At 41.4% G+C, this 13,253-nt stretch overlaps 2 protein-coding genes across 2 annotated transcripts in view; one reads left to right on the forward strand and one right to left on the reverse strand.

The window, feature by feature from the left end:
- Window positions 1-5,820, forward strand: part of LOC143889748 (sucrose nonfermenting 4-like protein) — a 27,706-nt gene extending 21,886 nt beyond the window's left edge. Inside the window, exons 10-13 of the mRNA XM_077394076.1 lie at window positions 2,256-2,319; window positions 2,471-2,540; window positions 5,294-5,405; window positions 5,626-5,820. Of these exons, the coding sequence (XP_077250191.1) occupies window positions 2,256-2,319; window positions 2,471-2,540; window positions 5,294-5,405; window positions 5,626-5,717 (338 nt within the window). The 3' untranslated portion in view covers window positions 5,718-5,820. The remainder of the gene's footprint in view (window positions 1-2,255; window positions 2,320-2,470; window positions 2,541-5,293; window positions 5,406-5,625) is intronic.
- On the reverse strand, window positions 5,596-10,196 carry LOC143889747 (U-box domain-containing protein 44-like). Its single transcript, XM_077394075.1, has 3 exons — window positions 8,046-10,196; window positions 7,650-7,947; window positions 5,596-7,569 (listed from the first exon to the last, which is right to left on the reverse strand). The coding sequence occupies exons 1-3, from the start codon at window positions 9,237-9,239 to the stop codon at window positions 6,026-6,028; spliced, it is 3,036 nt and encodes a 1,011-aa protein (XP_077250190.1). The 5' UTR covers window positions 9,240-10,196; the 3' UTR covers window positions 5,596-6,025.
- Between the last annotated feature and the right edge of the window lie 3,057 nt (window positions 10,197-13,253).

Here is a 13,253-nt window from a genome sequence, read left to right on the forward strand (position 1 = left end):
GTCAGGTCAGGTTTTTTCACGTTGACGCAATTTTTTAAGGAAAATTCTTGTTTGGCAAGGCAACTCAACTCATAGAAGCAGAAATTACACTCACATTACACTTGAATCAAACAATGATGTAATTACACTCACATTACACTTGAATCAAACAATGCTGTAATCAAACAATGTTGTAATTACAATCAAACAATGCTGAATCAAACACTTGAATCAACTCAACTCATAGAAGCAGAAATTACACTCACATACAGTAACAGTGGGTGCATGGGTTTTCACTTTTAACTTTTAACTAACAATAGAAAAAAATGTACATACTATAACTTATGTACCTCGGGTCGGGTCGGGCCGGGCCCCTTCAAACCCGGCTCGACCCAAGATTCATGCGGGCTTTTGAATGCTAAACCCGGCTCGACCCGAAACCCATGAAACCTGAACCCAACCCAGGGTATTTTCGGGTCGGGTCGATGCGGGTCGGGTAAAACCCGGCTCGAGTTGCAGCCCTAGAAAAAGGGTTCCTGGGGTCAGGTCGGGTCGGGTCGAACCTCGTTGGGTGGAAATCGGGTTGGGTTCGGGCCGGAAAAAATGGTTTCTCGGGTCGGGTTGGCTTCAACCCGACTCAACCCGACCCAAGTTGCACCCCTAGGCTAGATCCATGAACTTCATCCTTCCCGGCTTTGGTGGTTCCCACCTGGGGGTTGGAATCATATCTCTCTAGTCGTGCCATAAATCTTATGCTGAAATAGACCTGAAGCTCGGGAGGCTTCCAACCCAAACTATGGATAAGGCTATAACCTTTATGAATACAATGTGGGCTCTCTTAATGCAACCCTTGAACTCCCTTGTATTTCTCTCCTTACATAGTACCCATATTGTTTAATAAGGAGTTTTTATTGCCTCTGTAGGGCAAAATGCGGAACACGGCCAAGCGAAAAGGGAGTCGACTTGGGGGAGTCCACGATGACGCAGAGGAGTTATAAAACTATGGGCTAGAGTACCAACTTCCAAAGGATCGTACCTTTTTTCCTCCTAGGGGCAAACAACCAACATTCCATTAGGTCGAAGAGCCTAGGCTAAAATACCCACTCTACTACAAACCTGTCTAGCAACCTGTTCCATACCTCCCTGGCCATGCCAGAATTGACAAACATATGATCCATTGTTTCTCCTGACTCTATGCGATGGGCACAGTGGTCCACAATTAGCATGCGACTGATCCGAAGATGATCAACCACGAGAATTCTGTCAAGAAAGGTTTTCCACCCGAAAGCACAGACCCTAGGAGGCGCGGGAATCCTCTACTCTTTCTAGAAGCGAGTGGCCGGGGTTGGGGACAAGTTGATAGAATGATTTGACATTAAAGACCTGAAGAGAACCAAGCCCAACCTTGTCTTCACCAATTCTTCTAATGCAACAATTGTCTAGAATCTCAAGCAACCAACCCTTTCTATCTCCCTGTCAAATAAGTTTCTTCTGAAGTTAATCCTCCATGTAATTCTTTCCTTTTCCCATACAAAGCAATCCCTAACAAACATCTCCTTGTCCATAGCCACTGAATATATATCTGAGAACACGGCTTCAATGGGGATTCCTGACACCATCTGTCATGACAGAATCTAATCCTGTCACCCGAGTAGACTCTGAACTTTACCCTTTAACTTTCTCCTTGACTATCCTACTTCAGTTTGGTATCAGAGCTACAATACCCAGTGTCTTTTGTTTCTATCCTACATCTAGACTCTTCTCTATAGATCTGTTGTGTGTGCAGTTATGTATGAACGCTTCTAGAGGTAGTGCAGTTGAACACTTCTATTGGCGACTCTTGAGTCACCACTAATACACTTACGATTTTGGTTTCATTATGCTTTCCAATTTCGGTATTGGTTTCGGTGGGGAGGGAAATGGAAATATTTCGGTAGTTTCGTGTTGATTTTGGTGGAATTTTAAAACCATGCTGAGCTTATGTAATTGCTGGTAAGTCAAATTCAATCCATCATTCCAGCTGGACCCCGGATCATTTGATGTGAAAGCCACATTGAACTTCATACGTTTCTTGGTGACTTAAGAGTCACCAAGTGAACTCTCTCTCTCTCTCTCTCTCTCTCTCTCTCTCTCTCTCTCTCAATTGGTATATTGCATGTACTTTCCCAAGTAACTAGAGCTTTTTTTTATTTCTCTACAATCAAATTCCGTAATTCCTTGGCATGTTTTTTCTCATATTGCGGGTCTAGATTTCACATTCAGTGCATTTTTTCCAGGTCAAATAAGTTCAGTACCTATTGTTGATGACAATGGATCCCTGTTGGATGTGTATTCCCGAAGGTAATCCACATTTAATTCTTTGTTATGACATTCACAGAGAAACATTCTTGAAATTGGTCATAAAGTCAGGAATTTGTTTCAGTTTGCTTTTCAGATTTACTATTTCCACATTGAATTTAAAGTTGGATCAATATCACTTTTGCATGTGCAGTGACATTACAGCCTTAGCAAATGGGCGTGCATATGCTCATATTCGGCTAGACCAAACGAGCATGCTTCAAGTAAGTATATAGTTATCTTTGCTGTTTGATTCTAATTATTGAGCCTTATTTTTCTACTCGGCCATCACTTGCTAAGTAGTTTAGTGTTTTAGAGACAAATTTTTTTTTTTTCTATTTTTATATTTTGGATTGAGAAAGGCGTTAGGGATCTATTGTCTATTTCCTATTCGTGGACTTTTCGAAGAAGAAAACTCCAAGATTGGGTAGATTTTGCAGCATTTTTTTTAGGAATTTTGTCGGTTTGACCTGTGGTTGTAAACTTGTAATCAACCTGAACTTGGATTAGGTCTATTTTCTGGTGCAACCAAGTGGTAAGACAGTAGTGTATGGGCCAAATGACAATAGTCAGTGCATCAATAGTGGCTTGGGCAGCTTAATCTAGCTAATGACTTCCATGTGGCCATATTGACAAATGTCAAGCTTTGAGTACTCCCAGTGACAAAGGAGCATAAATAACTTTTATCATACCAAGGAGCGCGAGTAATATTGTAGATATCTTGCTAGGAAAGTTGATTTAAAAGAATCTTCTACATAGGAATCAGTTGTATATCTAGAGATGATAGAGGTGAGGTGGTGAAATTCTTCTGTGGTACGATTAGTGTGGCTGATGCCAATGATACCGATTGGAGATCAAATTTCGTTAATGACTAAGCAGGTTATTGTGGGTGGAAGGTGATTCAAATTCAATACCATGAGCGATTCACAAAATCCTGGTCCTTGGTGATTAGCACATTGGGTGGCTATGTAGAATGCTAGATAATTCTTTATCTCGTACATAAAGAGAGGCTAACATTTTGGCGGATAGGATGGCTAAGGGGGGTGTAAATTGATCTGTTTTATCTTTGGGGCAGTTAATGCCCCTCCTGTAATTTTCTTCTTTTCCATTTTCTCTATCAATAAAATTCGCCATCTTTCAGAAAAGGAAAAGATAATGATTGAAATTCTTTGAGGGCGTTTTTTTTTTTCAAAAAGTAAAATTCTTTGAGAGTGGTGGATCATTAGTTGTATTAATGTCTTATTTAATTATTCTTCCTTGTGTGTATCGGGGCCATGTTGTCTCCAGACCCTTTGTTTATACTATTTAGCCTATGATTTTTATATAATTATTATTACCTTAAATATAAATTGAAGAACCTCCATGAACACTCTGTCATATACTGCATGTTATACTTTGACCAAACCTCCGTGGCAGTTGGGACCAAGGTTACCAGAAATGCCCTCAAAAGGTGGGAAGTGATGTTTCAGAAGCGGGAAACACGATGCTTCCCCAAAACTGGGAAAAGCGTGTTTCCAATTCGTGGGAAGCGTATTTCCCAATTCTGGGAAGTACGTTTCTCAACTTCGCCTTCGCCTGTGTTTTTCATAGCTTGTCCCAAGCCAGGGTAAAGGAGGAGGGTAGGTGTCAGGTTCGCAGCTGGCCGTAAAATTTGCCACTCTTCTATGAAATGAATCCTTCTATGGGAAGTACGTTTTTCATTTTTTTTTTCCATTTTTCTAAAAGCTTTTCTTTTGTGTTTCTTTTTTTTTTGTTCATTTTATCCTATCTTGTTTTTACTATTTAGCCTATGATTTTTCTGGTACCTTTAAAATATGACTTGAGGAACTTCTATTAGCACTGCCAAATACTCCATGTTAGACTTTGACCAAGCCTCCATGGCAATTGGGACAACAACTAATACACCGCTTTGGTATTGGCCCCACTTGCGCGCGCGCGCGCACACACACACACACATACAAACATGATTGTCGACTTGCCAGAGTCGATTCCTTTTAGCCTGGCCAAGTTATTGTCCGAGTCTGCGTTTTACCCTACAAAGTCAATCAAAACTCCTTTAACTCTCCTGAGTTATGACTGCTTCAATCAAGTATGCAGTCGCATCAGCCAAGTACTTGATCGTGCCATGCGGAGTCAACTAGGATTTGCTTTGGCTGCATTTTGGCCTGCATCCCCATTTTAAAACCATGTCTTGAACTGTAATAAGGAAACAAATTGCCTAAAATTTCAATCACACATTTATCAAGGTACACGAATGACAAGAAACAACAGCGCATTATATGTTCTTTAATATGAACCAAAAAGTTCATTAGAATCCACTTATCCTACCAAAAAACAGCGATGCCTAGTTCTTATTGGGCTACCAATACCAGAAAATTTCAATCCATGTAATTAGTGCCATTGCATGTGGGGAAGTGAAATATTAGAATAAGAAGGAAAGGAGGTTCTGGTAATTACATAATTGCACAGCCAAAACAGCGCAACAGCTTTTACATTGTATGTTGGTTTCTTACGTGACAATGGCCTCTACATCCACGATGACCGTCACCGAGGATGGCATAATCTGTGAACCGCTGTCCGGGGCGCACCCGATTCACCACCAACCACACGAAACTATGGTGGGTGCGAAGGATGGCCAGGATCCGTAGAAACCAAGAGGTTGTCCCGTCTCAAATACGACAGTAGGTCCAATCTTATTCATTCTTGCGCCTTCTTTTGAAGCAGCTTCGGAATTATGGGTAACGCGGTCGCCCGGTTCTATCACCTTTCACTCCTTGTTTAACACTAGTTGAGCATGTGATAAATGGGCTGCCCAGGATTTCGTTTAGGGAGGAATCCGTCTTGGTACTGTGCGTCTTGCGGTTAGCTGAAATTTACGACTGTCAACCTCAAGGAAATACTTTATTTGATATAATTAAGTAGACTGTTTTGCAGTAGAATTCAAGCTAAAATGATAACCTGTGGGATCTGATTCCAGGCATTGCAGCTGGGATACAATGCAAATGACGTCATTAATGGCCGTAGGCGCTGCCAGATGTGCTTACGTTCCGATTCCCTCCATGAGATTATGGAGCGTCTCTCGGATCCAGGTACTCACTACAATTTATATTTTATATGCACACGAGTATATATATATATATATATATATATATATATATATATATATATATATATATATATATATATATATATATATATATATTGTTTGGACTAAAATCAGTTACCTTTAAAAAAACGAGTTTTCTATATGCCTATACACGACATTTTCCAAATATTTGATGCTCTGTTACATTTCTGTTTCCATTTCAGTTCTTCGCCGGCTCATTGTCGTTGAACCTGGGAGCAAGCGTGTGGAAGGCATAATCACATTGAGAGACGTATTCAATTTTCTTCTCAGATGAACCTCTCCTGTAAATCTCCCTGAGATTCAAATTTTATCTACCTTTTTATTCAAATAAATAATAAAATTTTCTATTGCAATTAATATTTAATCCGTCACCTCTCTTTAAGCTGTCCAGAATGATTTATGAACAAACCAATTGGAAATGCGAATGTAGATCAGTAAATACAGTTGAGGAAACCATCCAGAATGCTAAACAATGTTTTCAGAACTAAGAGTCTTTCCGGTTCTTCTAACTCTTTTGGAATCGATCCTCCTCGATTGCTTAGCTTTCATGTCTTAATTTCACCCACTCACATGGTCGGAGGGTCAGAAAAATGAGGACTGCTTTTCAATGACATCCATCTGGCTGAGCACCAATGCCGCCTTTTTCTTGAGTGTCTCTTCTTGGAGAAGGTGGATGAGGATAGTCTTATACCGGTGTAACTGTGTCTTCGAAATCTGAGTGTGTTCAAATATCTTTCGAAAGAGGTCGAGAGCCTTGTCTTTAGCAGACAGAGATCCCTTTTCCAGCACATCAAGAATAGCCGACACACCCCGGTTCTGTACTATTTCTATGGCCGCACGTGAGACCGTGTTGTTGTCCTCTAGCAAGGTGTCGAGAGCCTGCAGAGCGGCCTCTACAGCCCTAGAATCCGTCTCACTCAGGGTCTGCACCAGTGGTTTCATCGCATCGGCCTTGATTAGGCAGAATGTGTGCCTAGATGAACACGCAGTGCCATGGAGAGAACAAAGGCTCTGGTTCCGTGCTTCATCTGAGCAGCAGGGGAGGAGCCTTCTTAGCCATTGTCGTCTTGTAGCCATGTAGGGATTGTCGGCGATTGATGAGCTGGCGGATTGGGATAGGTTAGCCATAGCAATGGCAGTATGCTTTTTCGCAACTGAGCTGCCCTTGGAGAGGACGCGAACAAGTGAGGGGTACAGTTCAAGGTCACCCAGTTGCCTCTGAAGCTCTGGTTTGGTGGGCTCCGTATAGCGTAAGAGTGCTGCCAGAGCGTTCTCCAACAGAGACTCAACTACAGTGGCATTTTCCACGACCCCTATTGTCCCGTTGTCCAATGAGCTTATAACTTCACTAATGGCTTTCAGGGCTTCAGACCTATGAAGTATCGCATCAACATTTGTGTCATCAAGGGGAAGACGGCTAATAATTCCACAAGCAATGGATCTCTGTTCCATCTCATTTGAGCTGGTGAGAATTGTCACTAGAGCCATGATGGCAGCCTCTTTGGCGGGGATTGGTGGGAGGGGAACACCGGCAGGATGGTCTTTGGCAACACAGTATATGAGTTTTAGTGCCTCTCGACTCACCTCGGGCTGGTCATCATAGAGGGAAGAGAAAAGTTGGGCCATCGCATTGTTATCAGACAGTACTAGGTTTCTTGCTATCTCTGATTTGTCGCCAATTGCTATTAGGAAGCGCAGGAATTGGGCCTTTGTTTGAGGAATTGAATCGACTAAAAGGTGCAGAAATCGGCCAATGTTGTGTTGGGATCGTAACTCCTTCAAGTTTGAGTTTGTCTCAAAATCGGCGACCTGGCTAGCTCCAACCAGGGAGGTGAGAATCTCTGTGGCAATCTGTTTCCAGTGTGGTTCCAAACTGAAATAGGAAATGACACCGAGCAAGGCTGGTATTGTGGTGGGTTCTGCGAGAAATTTTTTTGCCATCATGAGGTAGGCAGAGAGCTTCTTAATGCACTGGAGGCATGCAGATCTGTAAGCAGGAGAGCTTGAAGAGAGCAGCCGAACAAGAGCACTAATGAATTGCATGTCTTCGAACACCTTCACACTCTTATCATTGAGCTGCATCTTTACCAGATCTGTGGCCATTGAAGCTTGGGTCTCCATAGGCTCTGAGAGAACCCAAAAAAAAAAAACGCATGAGTTTTATAGCAAAAGACAAGAAAGAATTCTTAGGTTTGAATTTATCCACCTTGGTTGAAGCGAATGAGGTATGGTTGGAAGTGCCCTGCTTCAGCCATCTTGATGACAAAATGGATGTTGGAGGAGAGATTCTGAACCACTTTCATAGCTTTCTCTGAGATGTTGGGATTAGGATTTTGCGTAAGAGAGACCAAGAAATGGATGCCATATTTTGCATTTCCTATTTTCTCTGCAAGCGATTCTTTCTCAGACAGCTCTAATAAGACGGCAGCAGCATCTGGGTCCGCTTCACCTCTGTAGAACTTCTTTACAATGTAGTGGATGGCTCCTGCTTCGGCAATGGCTTCCTATGAATTGTCTCCCAACAACCAAAATCCAAGTATTAGTCAAGGGTAAAAAACAAGAGATGAGTTTACGACTATACGCTGGCTTATGTTTAGTTTACCTTGTTGTTGTCGCTGTAGTTGGCAAGGTAGTAGAGGCATTTAAGAGCCGCTTTTGTGTTCACGCCAGAATCAGCTTTCAGCGACTCGACAATCTTCGGAATGAGCCCTTGATTTGTAACTTTGGCTCTATAATTAGGTGTCTCCATCAGAATTTGCAGGTCCTCCAATGCCTGGTTTATCATGTTGGGATCATCATTGGTGATGGCTGATAGAGCACTCTGGAGCTTCAAATCCATGTTCCTCTCTCTCCATTCCTGTATAGAGTTCCGAAGAGAAATGTTCGGGGTTAGAACAAGAGAAGGCAGCTCCTTTTTGCAGGTAGGACATGTTTTCTCTCCTCTTTCAAGGTGCTCCGCAATTGCCCTTCTCTCGAAGCTATGTCCACACCAAATGGCGACCGGATCCTCCATGACCTCGTCACACAAAGGGCACGTAAATGAGCTAATTGGGTCTCGTTGGTTTGCAGCAATCCTCTCTTCTCGTGGGGTCGGAATTATTTCTGAACTGTTCAGAAACTGTATCAGTTGAGATAGCTGTAGAGCCTCTGCCTGCTGTTTTTGTTCTTCCATCTCTTCTTTTTCCCTCTTCAACACCTCCAGCTCCTTCTGAAGGAGCGAAACTTTTGGGTTTACACCCACGACCCCTGCAATCTTATTAAGGAGCTTGATGGTGTGATCCCGGTTCGTACCATTCTGGGTAATCGATCTCTCTATTTCCATTATAATGGCTTCAGTATTGGCTGCAGACCTGAACTCCATAGACCTCAGATCATTGGCAATCTGGTCAGCTTTTGCCTTCAAGTCTGGTGTCACAGTGAAATTGGCTGCGCCCAATGCGAACACTGCTTCAGCAATCTCTTTGGACGATTGCTCCATTTGTGAGAGCATAGAACGACAGTTAACCAAGAGTCTTATTCGACTTTCGGACTTGTATTTTTCGAGGATCTTGCATGTACTCCTGAGCTGAGAATCCAAGACCTGTAAAGCCGCCTTTGTGGGTTCTGAGCTGGTTGTGCTATCAACTCTTTTGTCGTGCAGCACTTGAAGAAGAGCCTTTATCTCTGCAATGTGTTCAGAGAATTTCTGAAAGCTTCCATTTGGGTCCATCGCTTCTCGTGTTTCAGCTTCGAGCTTCATCACCAGCTGGGAGATGATAGTACAGAATCCCTGTACTGCACTGATTATAAGGTCCATTGGATTGAGAGTCTGGTGTCGGATTCTTAGAATCTGATTTACCAACCAGTGTTTCAAAACATGGATGCGGGTCAGAATGTGGCCAAAGCAATTCCTAGTCAACTCGGCTCAAGATGGTCGGGTACTCAGGAGAGTCAAAGGAAATTTGATTGACTTTGGAAGGAAGAACACAGAATTGGACAAGAGCAGGGCCAGGATAAAAGAGAGTCGACTCGGGGGAGTTACAGGATGATGCGGGGGAGTTTTGAAACTATGTCACTGACATAAGAGATCCCACAATTCAGGTCCCCCACCACCCCAATTCCAAGATGCCCTTAGGTTACAGTGATATGCAGAATTGAAGGTGTCAAAAGCTCAAAATCCTGAAGTACATCCTATTGCCGCAGACTCATCTTTCTCCAAAGCTCTCCTCCAAGGAATTCTTCATTGAGAAGGAGAAAAACCATTGAAGAGTTCTGGCGTTTTTCTGCAGGTCAACTCGTAGACCTCTAAAACTTCATAAAACAAAAGCTTAGAAGATCACCTGATTCTTTCCTGACACCAGATCAACCCATTTAGAATGTGGATCAAAACAGGAAACACCTCATATAACAGGGATGAAGATGAGTGAAATTCTTTGAAACAGTCTCCAAGAATACCTGCTGCATGCGGAAATATAAGCAAATTTGAAGGAGAAACTCAAGATGGGTTTTGGAACTCTAGCAATTTGATGGTGAAGAAATTGAATTTTTTTCAATAACTGAGCAGAATACAAAGGGGAAGGAGAGTTTAGAAAAGGGTTGTTGAGTCTCCTTATAATTTTCTTTCTTTTTTATGGAGTAGTGAGTTGGAAGGATTTTTAAAATGTAGGTGGGTGAAACTACTGGGGAGTTTCAAAGAGGAGACTATGTAAGAACTAAGGCGCGAAAGTCCAACCGCGAACATACCTTGTACTTGGCAGTGATGGGCCCACGCGTATGAATTTTTCTGGATGTTGGAAGCCGGCCGGAATTTACTGAAAAGTCACTGTCCTATCAGTAAACTGACGTGGTTGGATTTTTGCCTACGAATCCCTAGTTTGCAATGAAATGACCAAATTGTTTTTAACTTTTCCAAAAATGCAATATTTAAATTTTATTGGCAAAAATGACCTTAATCAATTTTAGTGATGACTCTTTTTTTTGTAGTTAAGGGTAAAAACGCTTGTAATTTTTGTCAGAATGCAAAAACAAGATCCTTTTGGAAAGAATAGTCATGAATACACTAGAGGAGGGTGGCCCTGGAAAGAAAAGAGGGCGAATATCACTTCCCTTTTTAAAAATGTAAACTTTTAGATGGTGGAAATGCTGGAGAAGGAGATGGAAATATAATATTCGTCCCTTACGCCGCCCTGTTTGGACTGCAGGAATTTTCTGAAAGAGCTTTTTTTCCTTGCAATCCAAACAGGCCCTTTATATACATAGGCAGATGATGCTCACATGACCATATATTGATAATGGGACTACTCACTTTGTTTCAGTATTGTAATGGCCATTAATTTAAAAGCCAATTAAAAAGTGTAAAGCAAAGTGAGTGGTGCCATAATCAGTACATAGTCTGTAGACATTATCATAAGTCATGACCATGTTTTGATAATGAGACAAAACACACCTTGTATCTCATTTTTTAAGCAGCTCTCAAAGACTTACAATTCCCAAAAAGCTCTAGGATTTCCTGCAGGCCGCCAATTGGGTAATTAGGATCATTCGGCCAGAAAACTTTTGGGTCCCTGGCAATGGAGAAAAGTACATAATGTAGGCACACGTTTCGAGGAATTACGGATTTTGGATATCTTTTAAAACAAGAATGAAATACGGGAGATTCTTCAAAATCGGGTGGTAAAAAGACTCTGATACCTTTCTGAGACAGAGTCCTCCTTTTTCATTACTGCTTATTAAATTGGCGCGCTTCACGAGGTTTCTTTTGGTTTGTTTGATTATGTATTTGAACGGAGAGAACCTTGGGTTCGTTTCTATCTTGGCCGTCAAAAATAACTAGACGGATGGATGCTTGACACGTGTTGGAAATTTTTTTGGAACGCTAACAATCCAAAGTCAATCATTATCTTTTCTCGTTTCTCTTTTAGCTTAGAACGGTAACGTTATTGAATACGTCTCTCTTGGCTTAGAATCTTTTCACTTCTCTTTTGGTTCTCACTTCTCTTTTGGCTTAGAACGATAATGTTATTTAATACGACTCTTTTGGATTAGAATATTTTCTCACTTCTCTTTTGGCTTAGAACGGTAACGTTATTGAATACATCTCTTTTGGCTTAGAATCTTTTCACTTCTCGTTTGGCCCTCACTTCTCTTTGGCTTATAACGGTAACGTTATTGAATACGTCTCTTTTGGACTATAATCTTTTCTCACTTCTCTTTTGGCTTAGAATGGTAATGTTATTGAATACGTCTCTTTTGACTTAGAATCTTTTCACTTCTCGTTTGGTCCTCACTTCTCTTTGGCTTATAACGGTAACGTTATTGAATACGTCTCTTTTGGATTATAATCTTTTCTCACTTCTCTTTTGGCTTAGAACGCTCTTTTGGTCATCACTTCTCTTTTGGCTTATAACGGTAATGTTATTGAATTCGTCTCTTTTGTCTTAGAACGACGACGTTATTGATTATTTCTCATGTCTCTTTTGGCTGAGAACGCCACCAGATTCTAGAGTACGCCGCCGGAATATCAAGTACGTGAAACACCCATCGTTCAAAGATATCAAGTACGCCGCCGGAATATTAAGGGGTACGCCGATGGAAATAGGGTATAAAGGGAAATAGGGTATTCGCCGGCGTAAATAATGGGTACGCCGGTGTAAATAATAGGGTACGCCGGCGAAATCTCATACAGAGAGGCGGTATTATTAGAAGACGTCATCGTTCCATATTGATGTACACATGTGGTGGATCCGACCGTCTATGCATAGTGGCGACGACCAAGATTTAAACGAACCCAAGGGACTCTGGGTTCGAAAGGAAATTTCAAATCTGACCCAAATCAGCTGTCAATAAAGGTGCCACCGTTAAGAAAAAGTTTTTTTTACGACGTGTCAAACATCCTTCCGTCTGCAGTTATTTTCGACGGCCAGGATCCAAACGAACCCAAGCTTCTGTTGGTTCAAATACTCATTGAGACGAACCAAAAGAAGCCTCGTGCAGTGCGCCAAACGTAAATGTGGTGAGATGCATTAAATACAGGAAATGTTCTCTCTAAAAGAAAATAATAAAATATTGAAAAGGTGAATGATGAGGACCAACATACGAGGACTCCATCTTGGTCCTGATGATGTCATAAGGGTATTGGGGTCTTTTTCCCACCCGATTTGAAGAATCGTCCGTGTTTCATTCTTGTTTTAAAAAGTACCCGAAATCCGTAATTCCTCGAAACTTGAACCCACATTCCGTACTATTTTCGTGGCAATGAGGCCACAACACTTTTTATTAACTACTTCTCTAATTGGCTATTGAGAATACCTTGAGAATTGTAACAGACATAAAAAAATAAAAATAAAAATAAAAATAAAAAACTAGAAAAAAAGTACAGATTGGGAGTGCCATTACTGAAAAAAGGGAATGTGGATATCAATTCCCCAAATCAAATGAGAAAAAAAGCCCCTACTGTTCATTTTAAGTGAAAAATCTGCTTCCAGCACAAAAAATACTGAAGAGAAGTGTTAATAGCTACCATGGCTGAGAAGTAAAACTTCACTAATGGAGCAGAAGTGGCCCAGAGGTTCACATTCTTTTGTATTACATGTAAAATTTTGCTTCAAATAGAAAATTTATGAAGAGGGTCTTCACGAACAAAGAGCATACATAGATCGTATACTTAAACGATTCAATATGGACAATTGTTCACCAGCTGGGGATGTGCCTATCGGAAAGGGTGATAAATTAAATGAAGATCAATGTCCGAGAAATGATATGGAACAAGAGGCAATGAAGACTAGGCAATGCATCAGCTGTAGGAAGTTTGATGGATGCCCAAGTCTGTACA

This window comes from Tasmannia lanceolata, unplaced genomic scaffold, assembly GCF_043159265.1.
Source record: "Tasmannia lanceolata isolate RefF3 unplaced genomic scaffold, GAP_Taslan_0.1 ptg000013l, whole genome shotgun sequence".
Lineage (NCBI taxonomy): Eukaryota > Viridiplantae > Streptophyta > Magnoliopsida > Canellales > Winteraceae > Tasmannia > Tasmannia lanceolata.

What these genes read in the sequence shown, in the direction of transcription:
- LOC143889747 (XM_077394075.1), bottom strand. Translation starts at nt 9,239, where the DNA reads ATGGACCTTATAATCAGTGCAGTACAGGGATTCTGTACTATCATCTCC. An exon ending in ACTACAGCGACAACAACAAG is followed by an intron (nt 7,948 to 8,045) that starts GTAAACTAAACA and finishes GACAATTCATAG; the next exon opens with GAAGCCATTGCCGAAGCAGG. An exon ending in CCTCATTCGCTTCAACCAAG is followed by an intron (nt 7,570 to 7,649) that starts GTGGATAAATTC and finishes GGGTTCTCTCAG; the next exon opens with AGCCTATGGAGACCCAAGCT.